Source organism: Gekko japonicus, unplaced genomic scaffold (assembly GCF_001447785.1).
Source record: "Gekko japonicus isolate JY-2015 unplaced genomic scaffold, Gekko_japonicus_V1.1 scaffold84, whole genome shotgun sequence".
Taxonomy (NCBI): domain Eukaryota; kingdom Metazoa; phylum Chordata; class Lepidosauria; order Squamata; family Gekkonidae; genus Gekko; species Gekko japonicus.
Genome location: NW_015159712.1, coordinates 276,349 through 293,033, shown reverse-complemented (window position 1 = coordinate 293,033; position 16,685 = coordinate 276,349). Strand labels below are relative to the sequence as shown.

The 16,685-nt window shown below is 42.1% G+C and overlaps 1 protein-coding gene across 1 annotated transcript in view; it reads right to left on the bottom strand.

Moving 5' to 3' along the window:
* The window catches only part of CKAP5 (cytoskeleton associated protein 5), a 128,787-nt gene that overhangs the window by 18,468 nt on the left and 93,634 nt on the right, over positions 1-16,685 (bottom strand). Inside the window, 7 exon segments of the mRNA XM_015406899.1 lie at positions 3,918-4,001; positions 5,740-5,877; positions 5,978-6,166; positions 8,589-8,664; positions 9,939-10,126; positions 12,913-13,092; positions 15,152-15,272. Of these exon segments, the coding sequence (XP_015262385.1) occupies positions 3,918-4,001; positions 5,740-5,877; positions 5,978-6,166; positions 8,589-8,664; positions 9,939-10,126; positions 12,913-13,092; positions 15,152-15,272 (976 nt within the window).

The following is a 16,685-nucleotide window of genomic DNA, read 5'->3' as shown; positions in this document are numbered from 1 at the left end:
AGAGTGGCAGTCCTCAAACACAGAAGCTTCACTGGGAGATTACAACTTGAGACCATCTAAAAGTTCAGAACAACAGGCCCCTGCCTAACATGGCTGAATGGGGACATAGGATTCTTATCTCACGACAAATGCTGATTTTCTGCTCCCAAGCATTTCCTCTCTGCTCTAATCAAGCTGATTACAATGCACATTGTACCTCTGCTTCCTGAGTTCCTTCTTTGCAACATCTGACTAGGAGATAAGGACTTACATCTCCATTCCATTTCTTACCTGACAAAGGAGCTCTGACTCTCAAAAGCTCATACCCCGAAAATCTTGTTGGTCTCTTAAGGTGCTACTGAACTTTAATCTAGTGGTTCTACTACAGACCAACATGGCTACCCTCTGAAACTATATTCAAAGGGGAGATCTTCCCTTCTAGCCATAAGTCTCATGAATCTAAGCGAGGAATTTCATCAAAATGAAATCACTGTGGTGAGATTGCGGGCTGCACAATAAGATCAGTGCTCTGCAGAGGAGATCTGATGTCTAGACAATTTTGATGCCCCTAGGGCCTGGGACTCTGCCTATCTGTGTTTGTCATCAGATAGCAATTCTAGGTACAGGGCAATCCTATCCCATAGAAATAACTGGTAGCAGGCATTATGCACTGGTAGCTGGCTATTTTGAAGCTGAAGGCAGAAGTGGCATAGATTTTCCTGCCTTTTCTGTCCAGTTGTTGGCCTTCTTTGCCCATACGTATGGAGTACAATATATGACCAAGGACACGTACGTGTGTGTGTGTGTGTGGGTAATGTATTGCCACGTCACGAAATCTGGTGTGGGTGGGTGTGGGTGTGTGTGTGTGTGTGTGTGTGTGTGAGAGAGAGAGAGAGAGAGAGAGAGAGAGAGAGAGAGAGAGAGAGAACGCGCGCCAGGTTGGTTGTGATCCAAAGAGGGATCGCAGTAAGGCATAGCCTTGTCTTAAGGATCCAGAGGGAATTCTAGAGAGGACAATGGGTGGCTTTGGCCACATCAGATCTGAGCATATTTATTTATTTATTTGTATTTATATCCCGCCCATCCCGCAACTGGGCTCAGGGCGGGTAGCATCATTTGTAATAAATGCACTCAAAATTTAAAATTTAAAACACAATGCAAAATAAAACATTAAAATTGGTAGTAACAGCTTAAAATCATACTGAGTTACAGCATACTGATCTCAGTTCCGATCACAGTAAAGTCTTGGTAAGGGAACCTTGACGACATATGACAATAATCTGTTGGATATGAGACTGATGCAGCAGATCCAAATGGTGGGTGGATATATATGGCTGACAACAGGGGACTGACAGAGAGGGTGTTCTCAGAATGGAACTAGCTTCTTTGACTAGTTCAAGTATTGTCCTCTGTGGAACTGATTCCTTTGGATATGAGTTGGCACCAAGGATGACTTGGATGACTTTTCTGAATGTTTATGCTTTGTGCCAAGCCTTTTTTGGTGGCATATCTGAGCCCGCTTTGCAGGGAGGGCGGGGTATAAATCCAATAATAAATAAATATCTGAAGTACTGTGCTCTGGTGCAGTCAGAGCGGAACTGGGGGCCTCACTCAGAGTGCTGGATGGAGCCCAAGGGCCCGAAATCAGTCGTGGAATCGTTGGAACCAAAGATGGTCAGATCCTCTCTCTGGAGTGGGTACTGGCATTGCCCTCTGACATTTCTCCAGAGTGCTGCCAGACAGGGCTTTTCCCCATAGAGTCACTTTCGAGCGTGAAGCTCTACCATACCTTGCTTTTGGCATGAACTTTTATCATACTGAGTAACAAGAGATGTCATGCTCTTTGCTGAAGCATAGTAAACATTTCTCACGGTCGTCTGTGTGGGGAATTTTCAACCCAAAGTACCAGCATTTTTTAAAATACAGCTTTTGGGGCCATTACCTGGGACTGTTTGTTCTCCAGAACTGGTATTTTTGAAAAATTCTCAATGAAGGGAAGGTAGAAAAGAATAAGAGTCCAGTAGCACCTTAAAGACTAATAAAATGTGTGATAGCTTTCATGAGTTACTGCTCACTTCTTCAGATACAGCTAGAAGTGAGCAGTGACTCACGAAAGCTCCTACCCTACCACAAATTTGGTTAGTTTTTAAGGTGCTGGTGAAATCTTACTCTTTTCTACTGCTACAGACAGACTAACACAGCTACCCATCTTGATCTATTTCCATTGAAGGGAAGGTGTTATTTTCCACAAAGAACAGATTTCAGTGATGGAAGCTTCAAGCAGTCAACCTCTTTCAGGAGCAGTTGAGAAAGAAGGGTGCTCTATCCCCTTTTTATCACACTACAAAAAGACAGGAAACTGGCATGGGAGAGAAGGACAGACTGTCCCCTCAGGTGTTTTGAAAATCAAAAACCTCTCTGTGGTAGGCCTGTGCATACGCGGTACCCATACGAGACTGCACAGATATGAAAATGAACTTGGTGGCCACAATGACTGTGATCACATAAACTATTGTATCTTGAAAAAACAGAAAAGGATACTGTGGCCCTGTGCACAACTAGCATTTCTAGACATTGTTGTGCCCTTTCTAACAACAATCAAGGATCAACAATGGACTCCTCAATCTATTGTGACAATGAACTACAATAGTAGCACGTGAAGCAGCAGGTTTTATGGAAGTTACATAGATAGTGTCACCAAACAATGAGATATGAATACCTAGCTGGGATCTGGAGAAGCTCTACCAGCAGGCCCATAGCTACACTGGGGATATTCAGGGCTCCGCCTCCTTCCTTAAAGGGCAAACCCCACAAGATTTCCCTCTGAAAATGTTTTTATTCATTTTTTTTAAAAGGCGTAGCGTGTTTTATAATTCTGAATATGCTGCTTCCTGTATAACTGATGTAATTGGAATAAATTGAATTATTTTACATAATATTTTATATACATAATGGCTGCCCCACAAGAAAAAAATATCCCCCACAAGCTACAAAATCCTGGCTACAGGCCTGCCTATCAGTGAACCACAACTAGAAAGGTCACATATGAAGAAATAAATCAAGAGGCCAGGCAGAGTTGTTGCTGTGATCTGAACAGTAGTTGAATGCACAGGGCTGACAGCACGGAGCACAATATTCAGATTATCACACACCCCATCTTTGTGAGGTCTTGCACAGCCCTGCTCCAATACAATGGAAGTGAAGATAGAATTTGTTTTAACAAACACCAAGGACAAGTGAGTACAGTGAGCATTAAGGCCCAACTCTTTGGACTGTTACAGAAACAGCCAGTTGTCATCGAACGGAATAACAGCAATCCTTCAAAGACTGAGAAATGCGAAGACTACACCAGAGAAAAAATTCTTGATACTGAAAGGGAGAAACTTTGTCTTGAGGATAAATGGGAATGTTAGAACAAGCATTTGTGAGATCTATTAATGCAAACAATTTCAAGATGATCCACGATAGGCATATTTATAGCAGCCAGAGGGGAGAAATGTATGCCCAGCTACTCAGGAAGGCCTCTGGCAAAGTAACAGTGACTGGGTAAAAACTGCTAAATACAATCTAACACTCGACTTCCAAATTGAGCTCCCTTTCCTGCTCTTTTGACAGAGTGGTGTTGTAAACACACACACAGACAAAAACAGTGCAATATTATTCTTCACAAAATACATCTAAAACAATGCAAAGTGTCTGAACCAGTTACATAACCACTTTAAAAGGTAAATGTCTGAATGTGAACTGAACCACAGAGTTAAAGAATACTGTTGGACTTGAATGGAACTCAAGTTTGCCTCCATGTAGAATGAACACTAGCACCCCGCCAGCTAGAGCACTAAAATGTTCCAAAACGAGCTCTGTGTGAGTACAGATACAAAATAAAGCAGAATGCATACATCTTCCACTCCACCATCACTTGGTATACAGGCTCTTACCTCTTTAGTGTTCTCTTTAGAGCCAATTTTCTTAAATATCTCTGCTAAAATATCATTCACTTTGGCCTTTGGTGACTTTTCATCCTATAAAACAAAAATAGGAGACAGATTAACACACATGTACCCCTCTTCATCCTATAAAACAAAAATAGGAGACAGGTTAACACACATGTACCCCTCAGTAAGATGGAAATTTAAGCAGCAGAAGCAGTCCCATGATTATTGTTGGAAGGAAACATCCTTCAGACCTTCCACAATTTAAGACTAGAACAGTTATAGTATTTTAATTCAATTAAACCACAGCGTTAAATAATACTGTTGGACTTGAATGGAACTCAAGTTTGCCTCCATGTAAAAAGAGAGAGATGGAAATTTGATTCAATTAAAATACTATGTTAGTCAAAGCAGTAAAGATGATCTTGATGTTTAAAGTTACCATGTATGAAGAATATGAATCTTTCCAGTGTGTAATGATTTATTACTAACAGAGTGGGATGTTTCTATGTGCTTCTCTGAATTGAAAAGCTAAAGGAGATTCTGTGCAATACCACTGCAGGTTCACCAGGATGCATATACTAAACATATACTGAAGCTTTTTAATGTGTCAGACCGTTAACTCTAGAACCCCTGACTTACTGCTGTGAACTAAGGCTGCTTCCACACAGACCATTTGCTTTGGCCTGGCTTGCAAACTGCAGTGAGGTGTGAAAATGCAAGGAATCACCCAGTGTGGATGTTCCATTGCCACTGCATTTGCAATAGAAGTGACTCCACAAGAGGGCAATGTGGAAGCAGCCCAAGCCATTAAGATTAAGCAGCCCTTTCCTCCAGATGGTATGTTCAGTTCAATTAGTTGTCTCTCATCTACTGTAAAATCTCCTCTTGCTCCCATGGATCAAGAGTGACTGAATCTGAATTTCTGAAGTACTTACAGCCACATTTGGTGCTGATAATTACATTTCTGGTGTGTGTGGGGGGCAATATGATAAGACTGCGTACAGAACCAAGAGGACATGTAGAAACACCACAAGCCAGGAGATGAATCTCTGAAAGAGATGAGCCCTTCACCCTTCAGTTTACCCAGAAAGCTCAAATACTGAGGCAAGAACAGTTTGTCCATAACTAGAAAGCACAACAACTTGGGGATTGCTAGGTGACGGTTTAAGTGGACTGCATCTATCAGTGCATATTGAACATTCGACACAACTAGGAATTTCTGTAATACCAGCAGGGACTGGTGCTACGCAATGACAGGAAGCAGTTCAACCATGAGAAGGCACTGTGACAAGCCTTGAATAGCAGAGATCCTATCCATCAATACAACTTCTAGCCTTTTTAGCTAATGTCCAGGGTAATCCTAGAATCCAGCTGACTAAGGGAGCTGCTGGAATAAAGAAAGCCCGTGGTCACTAAAACTCTCCATTCTACAAGAACCAACCTATCAGAAGAGAAGGAAGCAAACTTTGTAATTTAGGAGAGACTAGGTGCCACACAAATGACAACAGGTCTTCCTAGTACTTCATAGCGATATCACTGTGCCCTGTTTTCATGGATTTTAGTTTTAAACCAAACTTGCCATTTTAAATGAGGTGAACTACTGAAAAGTAAATTGCCTATTGCCAAAAGCAACTCTGCACTCCAAGCAACGTCCCTGCCCCCATATCTGAAAACTTATTCACATGATCTATAGTAAAGTCAAGTTTATAAACTATAATTCAGAAACATTATAACTCTGTCCCATCTTGATCTAACTCTGTGCCCAGTAAACAAACCAGCTTTACATTTAGGGCCCATTCTCTCACTGTGTTAAATAAATACTTACTATCCGAGAAGCTCCTTTTTCTGTGCCTTTATCTGTTTTACTTCCAGTTTGGTCCAGGGAGTGTTTCATCACTCTGCACAAGTGAGCCTCCAATTCAGACTCATTCTTGTTGTCGATCATTGTCAGATGATCTAAGATCTAAGAGAGAGTGTTTCAGCCTTTAGAAAGAAATCTTAAATATTATAGAAAAGCAACAGGGTGCATGTGTTGTGGCGGAGAAGGGAGTTTGTGCTCTCACCTTGGGTCCTTTCAGCTTGCACAAGGTGTGAATCAAGGTCTTAAGTGTCCGTATGGTTAATTCGCTTTTGCACTGCTTCAGCTTTTCCTTTGGAAATACCTTCATGAAAATGTGGATGTCCAACATAATTCGGTCCAGATTGATGGTGTTGATAGTTTCAGGGAGAAGCCTCACCATCCTCCATAAACACTGAAAAGGAGGGATAATGATGTTTATAGTCGCCCAGATTATCTGGAGATATGGGCTGGGATGTCACCAATATGCAGATGACACCCAACTCTATCTACTGATGGATGGCTGCCCGAACACAGCTCCAGGAGATCTGGATAGGGCGTTACAAGCTGTGCCTGGATGGTTGCAACAGCACCGACTGAAGTTAAATCCATCCAAAGACGGAGGTTCTGCACCTGAGTCGTGGGGGACTGAGGCACGGCATCAGGCTCCCAGCCTTTGATGGGGCTCCACTGGTGCCAACGTCGAGGGTGAAGAGGCTGGGGGTGTTCCTGGACGCCTCCCTTTCTATGGCCCAAGGTCACTGACATTGCGAGGTTTGCCTTTTTCCATCTGAGGCAGATCAGGCAGTTGGTCCCAGATCTCACCCCTGGAACCTGGTGACAGTGACCCATGCAATGGTCACTTCTAGACTGGATTATTGTAACTCTCTCTATGTAGGGCTACCCTTGACTCTGCTCTGGAAGTTGCAGCTAGTGCAGAACGCGGCAGCACTGGTGCTGACAGCAGTGCCTGTGTGGGCTCGTATCCACCCAGTGCTACGTGAACTACGCTGGCTGCCTACTGAATACTGGATTCATTTCAAGGTGTTGGTGCTTACCATTAAAGCCCTATGTGGCCAGGGGCCAGCATACCTTCAGGACCGCCTCTCTCCATATGAGCCCCATAGAGCACTGAGGACTACAAATCAACAACTTTTACTTTCGGTAGTCCATATGAGCCCGATTGAGCACTGAGGACTAAAATTCAACAACTTTTACTTATGGTAGTCCCCGGCCCCAGGGACATCCAACTTGCCTTGCCTAGGGCCAGAGCCTTTTCGACCCTGACCCCCACCTGGTGGAATGAGATCAGGCCCCTGTGGGATTTGTTACAGTTCTGCAGGGCCTGTAAAACAGAGCTCTTCCACAGGGCTTTTGGTTGAAGTGGTGGACATCCCTCCTCCCCCGGTTGATCTCCCATCAGTGACCTGGATCTGAATAGCCATCTAGGATCCCACATTTCTATTACTTCTAAATTACGGAGATATCTGACTAAATTTTTACATGGTATTTTATGATCTAGGAGCTGCGGTGGCTCAAGTGGTTAAGACGCTGAACTGCAGGCTGTGGAAGGTCAGTAGTTCAGCAGTTCGAGACCCGGGTGCCGCATGATGGAGTGAGCTCCCATCTCTAGTTCCAGCTCCTGCCAACCTAGCAGTTCGAAAGCAAGAAATTGCAAGTAGATAAATAGGGACCACTTCGGTGGGAAGGTAACAGCGTTCCGTGCGCCTTGGTGTTTAGTCATGCCGGCCACATGACCACGGAAACGTCTTCGGACAGCACTGGTTCTTCGGCTTTGAAACGGAGATGAGCACCGCAACCCTAGAGTCGGATTCGACTGGCTTTCGAGCAAGGGAACCCTTTACCTTTACCTATTTTATGATCTATGTTGTTTTAACTTCAATGCTGAACTTGATTTTAGTATAAAATGAATGTTTCTGAGCAAAGTGCTATATATTCATTATTCCTTCATTCTGCACTGTGCTATTCTATAAAAGCCATTCAGACTGAAAAGCCTAATGCTTCTATTTGTTCAGCAAAACAAAGCTGCCCATACTAGGCTATTAACTTGCAGTACTTTTATTTATTTATTTATTATATTTATACCCCGCCCATCCCGCAAGCAGGCTCAGGGCGGCTAACAGAACGGTACAATGTACCTGGTTGACATACATAAAGCTTAAAAACTCTATAAAATCTCATAAATAATTACTTTAAAACATAAGTTACAATTAACAATAAAGTGCGTACAGCATATATTGAAACATATGCTAATTTTATATTGAAACATATGCTAATGCAGCCAGCAGTCCTTTTCTCTTGTTAAAAGAGCTTAGAGACTGTCTCAGTACAGTGCCTGTTCACAGTTCACAAGCACAGAACAGTTAACAGCTGATTTTTATCCAGTCTATCACAGAAACATGTAGCCTCTTCCCACTCACTATGCAGCACAAAACTGAAAGAAAGCCACAGATAGGCTTCCCAAGTCCCCCCGGGGGGGCGGGGAAACCCCCGCCCCAGAGGCCCGTTCCCCGCCACTGGCAGATCGGGCCCTGGGGGGAACTCCTCCCCGACGTGCGTGTCACCCAGAAGTGAAGCGACCATGCCGGGCACACTGGGGGCGGGGCCATGGCCATCCGAGGGAAAACTCTATGGTTTTCCCTCGTATGGCCGTGGCCCCACCCACAGCGTGCCTGGCGTCGTCACGTCACTTCTGGGTGATGTGCGTGCGGCGCGCGCGCATGCACCAGACACCGGCCGGGAGCCCCCTGCTTCCGGTGAAGATCGACTTGGCAACCCTAGCCACAGACAAAATAAAATCCAGTATGCACACTCACCTTCATTACAAGTTCTGAGAACTTGGGAGAGCTTGCAGTTGCTAGAAGACTGTCCTGGAGCAGAACAAGTAGCGCACTGCAGGGAACATGTACAGCAACATTAACTAGACAAAGTCCACAGATAGATTGTATAAAACAGCACTGCTCTGCCCAGTGCCAATTCAGCTTCTTTTACAATACTACATAATACTTTGCACATTACCAGGTAGAGTTTTAAGGTGAGTGATGATACCTAAAAGGACTTTCAGAGGACATCTCATTTTCCCTTCCCTCACTATTTCTGCTTCCTTTTCTCCTTCCCACCTATCAGCCATCCTATCTTTATCTTCCCCCATCCCAGTCTTCAGTTTTCCCTCCTTCCCAACGCTGGCAGCCTCTCCCTGGGAAACGTCTGGTCAAGTAGTGCCATCCACTGATCCAAATCCAGTTGTATGATGAGGAACCTGCAAAAACTTGCAAAGAATACCTCACTTTCTCTTGTACCCCCCTCCCTACATTATTTCCTCCTCTCTTCCATTTTATTCTCGCAATAACCCTGTGAAGGAGATTAGGCTGAGTGTATGTGACTGGCCCAATGCTACCCAGTGAGCTTCCATGGCAGAGAAGGAATTTGCATACGTGTCTCCCATATCCCAGTCTGAAATTCTAACCACTACACTACACTGGCTTTCATGGGGTGACTGCTACTGAACAGCAGTAAACAGCCAGAACTAGATATCATGCAATTTGGGAGGTACACGTTGCCTGGTGGTTGCTGCCAGGCCTAGCCCTGATGAGTCCTCCGTCAAAGGCCAAAACAGCCCAGGAAAGGGCCCTGCCCACCCTACCTTTTACTAACAGAAACCAAGCTAGAATGATGGCAAAAGTGTTGTGGTTGCCTAGCAACAAACACTAAAGGCATCTGTTTCTTAAAGCTACAGGTGGTTCTTTTACCATTTCTTTTTTAAAAAAAACCCCAATAGATTCCAGAGTTTTCTGCAAACCTGGATTATTTTTCAGGTTTGTAAAAAGGTCTGTCTTGTCCATTCACAACTCCACTGTCAAGAGTTAAGTATCCTCAGATTTGGCCAGGGTGAAAATCAAATATATTGATATAGCAAACTTAGCTAATCATTTCAGGCAGAACACTTCAGTATTAGTTTGCAGATTTTTATCTGTCGAACTGAATTTACACAGAGCTAACCCGAATATGGCAGGGATCTACAAGTCTGTCCTGGAGGGACAGTATTTAAGTAATGCAATGAAGATCAACATCATCATATGCGAAAGGTGAAGCAAATATTCAGTCTTCTGCTAAAGTTTGCAGTGATGACAGGAAGGATTTGTCAGATCTTTCATATGTGCATTTACCTCAGTATATTGGTTTGGTCAGATTTCTCCAGAACTTTTACCACCAAGAGGTTGACAGATCTGATAACCTGCTGGCCTTCCTCAAGGTCTTCAACCCTTGAATCCAACATTAAGGTAATAAGACCATGCATCAAGTCCTTCAGCACTCCTGCAGAGGCCTCCCTAGCCAAACTTTCAATCCGGAAAAGCTGCAGATTAAATTCAAGAGTTACATATTAGTCTCTCTTTTTTATTATTTTTTTTCAAAACAATTAATGCCATATTGATGCCATCAAAAAAGATACACAAATATAGAAGTACATTTCAATATCTTAAGAACATTAAATTAAAGTTAGTGTAACATTTCAACCAAAAGATCTTCTATAATACCCAAGGTCATTAGTCTTCAGAACTAGAGGAGTAAGGATTACAGATATTATCATTTCCCATCAGGCTTTGATAATAATGTTTGATACTAATAATTCAAATTCACATCAGTAACCAGTTATGATAATGTGAGTTTGCCGGGAGTATATCGTGTGTGGTGAGATACGAGAAAATTGGGAACCAGGTTGATTCAAATTTGGGATTGGAAGACAGACATTTGTGCTCCGTGTATTCTGAGATTTTTGCCATCACAAATTGCTCCCACACTTTCTCATGCCATGTGGATAACGTTGGTGGCGATGGAGATTTCCAACATTAAGCTGTTGTCAGACGTGCTGTTGCAAGGAGTATAGAAATTATTTCCTTATTTCTGACATCTATGTCGATATCCTAATGGTTTAGTAAAAAGTTTTCAGGCTTGAAATTGAGATTAAGTGAGGTTATATCTGTGATCTATTTTTGGACCTCCTTCCAAAATTTGCTGAGTCTTGGGCAGTCCCACCAACAATGTAAGTAAGTGCCAACCTGCCCGCAACCCTTCCAGCATCGCGGGTCGTTATTTATGTTTATTTTCTGTAATTGATGAGGAGTCATGTACCATCTGGAGTAAAGTTTGAAAAACTGTAGTTGAATATTGAAAATGTTGGAATGGTTGGCTGGAGAAGACCATATATTGCCCCAATCTGTGTCATCCCATCGCACCATCAGATCTTCTTCCCATCGATGTTGGTATTTGGATTTTGATGATCTCCTTCCGAAATGATCGTATCATATAATTTAGACAGGGTTCCCTTCGGAAAGCTGGGGTAAAATTTAATGATTCTTTCCAAGTTCGTTAAATCTCTTTGAAATATGCCCAGTTCTGCGAGCTGATCAATTAGGTTTTTTAACTGCAAATATTGAAACCAAGAAGTCTGTTTCCCCATTTTTTTATCAAAGTATTGCTTGTCTCTCATTACGCCTTTGTCTATTAAGTCATGAGGGCGTCCAAATCCTGCAACCTTCCATTCTTCTTAGTCTCTTTGAGATAAACCATTGCAGTTTCAATAATATATCCAAACCTCCATTTTCAAAATCCTCTTTTTACAATTCTTCTTAATAACCATCAGTAATTGTTCGTGAATGCTGAACTGGTAATCATTTCACTGGCCACTACAATGATGTTGAATACCATGCTTGTCAAAGGGATGGGTGGGTATTTATTTATTTTATTCAATTTCTAGCCCACCCGCCCCTACACAGCAGGGCTTATAGTGGGTAACAACACTGATTAAAACAATAAATACAATTTCTATTAAAATCCATCCCAATTCATATACCTTCAAATTCAACTCTGAGGATGATCGTTGTACCTAGCTGGTACTATCATTTCTTGTTACCGTTACCTTTTAAGCCCTAAGGCAACATAAAAAGTTACATTCTAGTCACAGGCAGTATCAAATACCTCAATTCACATGTCTCACTGAAACCTCTTCCCCAAGAATTATGACAGGCTGGTTAACACCCTGCAGTTCTCTCTCTCATCCATCAAAAATCAAAGTGTTATTCACCCTGTAATGTTTATATCTGAACAGCTCAAATCAATCCCACAAGGAAAAATCACCAAGATTTAAAGGATGTATCTTGAGTTGAAGATGCTACAGATGGTATTTAAAAAATCTTATTTTATCCCAACAAGTTATCTCCTCAGGAGAATCAATTTATTATACAACACCTAGGAGCCCTCACACTATTGACCCCCCCCAAGCACCAAAAATACAGAGCATCACTTGCCCCAGAGTCCCTATCTATACCTTGTGGCTGATAGCCACCAATGGACCTCTGCTCCATATGCTTATCTAATTCCCTCTTGAAGCTGTCCATGCTTCTAGCCGCCACCACCTCTTGTGGCAGTGAATTCCATGTGCTGATCACTCTTTGGGCGAAGAAGTACTTACTTTTATCTGTTCTAACCCGACCACTCAGCAATTTCATTGAGTGCCCACGAGTTCTTGTATTGTGAGAAAGGGAGAAAAGTACCCCTTTATCTACCTGCTCGATCCCATGCATAATCTTATAAACCTCAATTGTGTCACCCCTCAGCCATCATTTCTTCAAGCTAAAGAGCCCCAAACATTTTAACTTTTTTTTTTGAACTGCCCCAAAGGGGAAGTTCAAATGTATCCCTTTAAATGGCTTTTGCAAAGCAAAGCTGCACCCGAGGAACCCAGAAGCAGCATGACATCACCTAGAAAGTACCGTGAAGCTTCCTTCTCGGTGGTCCAGGAGTGGGGCGGTCCTACCATGACTCCTTACTCATGGGACTTAGCCCCTCCCTCTCATGAGTAAGGAGTCATGGAAGGACCGCCCCACTCTCTGGACCACCGGAGAACTGAAACCTCCCTGACATTCTGACCTAACCACTTTCCCGTGGGAGTAAAATAAAATAGTTTGTGTGATTTTTTTTAAAAAAACCCAACAACAAATTGCAGTACAGGAGTGTTAGAGACATTTTTAGACATAGAAAGGCACAAACTTGTCAGAAAAAGCTAAACTAATTCAGAATGAATTAGACTGTCAGTTCCACTGGTTGTAGGTAATTTCTCTTTGCCCACATCAAAAACCTTACCGAAATCATGTTTCCAATTATGCAACTGTACAGCTTGACTATCTCATCCTTGTCCAATTTCTCATCAGCCATGTGTGTATTATAAATGAGTCGGAGTTGCATGAATGTAGCTATTAAAAATTGATCAATGTGGCCAGACATAGCTTCTGCTTTATCCTCTTGTCTCAGGACTTCATCAATCTACAAAAAAAACCGTTATTCTTTACTAACAGTAAAAGTTTATAAAATTGGCACAAATACACTTCAACATAAAACACAGTTTTAATTTCCATTCCAGTAGTCACACTATTTCATTTTCTATAAGTCAAGCTCAATAGATGCAACATCTTGGCATGTGTAAACAACAGCAGTTGCTGTACAAAATCTTAATGAACAGTCCACTGGCAGCTCTATTATCTTGCAGTATTTAATTTACTCCATTCATAAAAATTGCTACAATATTTATCACACATGGTATTTATTTAGTTTTGTTTACAGATTGCCTTTCTCACTGGGACTCAAGGCGGATTATGAAATGTTACTATATGTGACCACCCCAAAGCGAGTCTGACTTTCTGTAATAACTTTCTATTGGCATGAAAGTGATTGCATGACACCACCTGATCCCTCGGGATGGGATGACGGAAGGACGGAAGGACGGAAGGAAGGAAGGAAGGAAGGGAAAACCAAATGGATCTAGGAGGAGGAGTTGTTCAGTGACCATCTAGTATCTTTTATCCTTATATTACCATTAAGTGTTATACAATGTCATTACACCAGTGTTATTTATCTTGAAACAAAGTTGCCAGCTACTGGGAAAAACCTGTCTTCTTGGTAAGTTTGTTATCAACCATCTTTATCAATTATTTCGATGAAGGGATAGAGGGAATGCTTATTCAATTTGCAGATGCTACTAAATTGGGATGGGTAGCAAATACAGTAGAACACAGATTCAGGATACAGGATGATCTTGACAGGTTGGAAAACTGGGCTAAAACACAGTGAATTTCAATGGGGATAAATGTAAAGTTCTACATTTAGGTAGGAAAAATTAAATGCATAATTATAGGATGGGGGAGACTTGTCTTGGCAGTAGTATGGGCGAAAAGGATCTACGGGTCTTAGTAGACCATACACTAAACATGAGTCAGCAGCGTGATGCAGTTGCTAAAAAGGCAAATGCAATTTTAGGCTGTATCAACAGACGTAGGGGTGTGCATTTGGCTATAGCCGAACAGAAAATATACCATAAGCTGAATACAGATCTGAGATCTGGATTCAAGATCTGTATTCAGCTACCAGTATAGCTGAACCTGAAAAAGCCAATATTATCTGGCTTTTTGGGGGTTCTTTTTGCTATACTGAAAAAAAGGACTCAATTAAACCTAACAGCCTGAGCCGCCAGTCAGCTGTTGGGTTTAAATGCTGATCTTGTAAAGAAATTGGAATGAGACTTTCTATTGTGGCTCTTTGTTCCTGAGGAAGGACCACAAGTCTGAAACACTCTATACTACCTAGGAAAAGTATTGGATATCTACTTTGGACTTGATGCATTCTGTAGACTTCTATATTTCCTATGATGGATTTTATGTACAGATTTATTGCTGATTACATATGTGTTTCACTTTGCTGAAGTCTCTTTTTGTATATTTACTCTTGCGGGTATTTCAGCACACAGTTGTTTAGCTGTTAGTTGCCATTTTGTATTGTGTGTTGCATTGTTTTGGCATTTGGGTTAATGTCAAAAATCTTCCAAGTATCAAGCAGAAAAGTAAACCAGCTTTGATAAATGTGCAAAAACATAAATGGCAAGATGAGGAAGAAAGCAGGCTGGGTAATATTCTTAAACATCACTAAAGAGGACAATAGTGGACAGGATGTAAGTAAACTAATCTGAAGAACAAAGGTACTGAGCTGTAACCTCAAGAGGAAAGGAGCCTCTCCTCTCTTAGCAAAGAGGCTCCAATAAGCTTCCTATGTATGTTACTGGACATGATGATGGAGAAAGAACCATTAAGTCTACACAGAAATGGAAAATATTTTTCTTTTGCCAGCATTTAATATCCTCCTACTTTCCTTGTGGAGAGCAGCGAGTCAGATGGCCCCTGTGCACTTGGTTTTGTCATCAGGGAGGTTCTGAGTGATGCTTGTGTCACCTGACACTTTAGCTTCACCCAGTGTGCAACTCATCACTCTCGCAAACTAATTGCTGGCTCTTATAACTGTTGTGTATTTGCCATCCAGAAGAATCTCCACTCACCTGAGCTAGAGCTTGAATGCTTGTATTGATATCGCCACTGGCTACCTGGGAGATAACAAAGTTGATGGTGGATGCTGTGTTACTATGCATATCATCAAAGTGAGGAGACACAGCACGGATCCTGGATGGTACGAGACAAAAAGGTGTTAGTGCTCTTCAATATACATTTATCTAGTGTCTTTGGATTGAAATATTAGGATCACTTAGGCAGCCAAATATCACTCTCAGATCAAAGTCTTATCCCTATTTTTTACACAATACAGAAGCTCAGTGATTTGTTGCAAAACCAGCATATATGGTAGATCAGACCAAATGAACAACTTGTGACTTGGGAATACAAACAGATTTGTCACTGTAAAAGAATATTCAGGTCTCACGTGTGGCACATAGTGCCAGCTCACTTCTTAGGGAACCAATGTCTGACCCCGTTATTCATGTTCTGTCTACATTGAGATTAGATTCATTTGGAACTACCTAGAAGGACTGCGTGGATATTTCAACTGGTGAAGTATGGAGCTGCAAGACTACAACTGATTGTTATTGACTAACATTTTTGCTAGATTTTAGATCTCAGTTTAACTGCTTGTTTTACTTCAGCTTTTATTGCGTCTGGTTTTCTATTATTTGAGGTCCAGAATTTTGAAAACCATTCTGGTTTGAGATGTAGCTTCGTGATGTTCCCAAGATCCTTGCCCCCTGGTCACCCCCATTTTTGGCACATCTTATTCTCCCATTTTATATGTGTACACTTCGATGTGGGCCTACGGTTGATACAAGAAGCCTGAATTAACCCAAACTCAAATGGCACTAAGTTACACCAAGAATGGAACACAGGGAAGCTCCTCAGTCATGCAAATACCCACCCTAAGAGGGATTCAATCAAGGGCCAATCCCCGCAAGGACTTTGGATCCTCTTCCCAGATAATCTCATCCTAAATAATGACCCATATCTCCAAAACAAGAAGCAACGAGCTAATTCCAGCAATTTCCTCTATATCTCAATGACCACACAGGAAAGTTTCTGCCGTTCCCCAATCACAGCATTCAACCAGCCATAGATGACATTTCTGACACAAGGGGAAATCTCCCCTCCACAATACAATACATTTTAGGAAGATTGAAGTTTTAGTACAGATTTCAACACCACTACCCCTTTCCCTCCTCACTCTTGGCAAAAGGATATAAAGAGTTACCCCTCAGCCCCACTCTTTGTAGCAGGTTTTGGACTCATCCAGTTATCCCAACTTCACAACTGGTTTCCCACTCCTTTGCTCCATGGACCCACTTTGCTGAGATTTCTATCCCTTCCTGGTCAATTTTACTCTGCAGCTGCTTTGTTGAGGGCAGCCCTCCCTCCCTCCTCTCCCAGATGAGGCTCACATGTCTTGCCATCCCCCTTTCTAGATTCATTCCCCAGTAGGCAGTTAGTTAGTTATTTTCTAGGGAAAGGTTTTGTATTGTGTGTATTTCTATGCATCTTCCTTTCTGTGATTCCATTTTGTTCCACAATACTGCTTAGAATTAGATAGTAAAT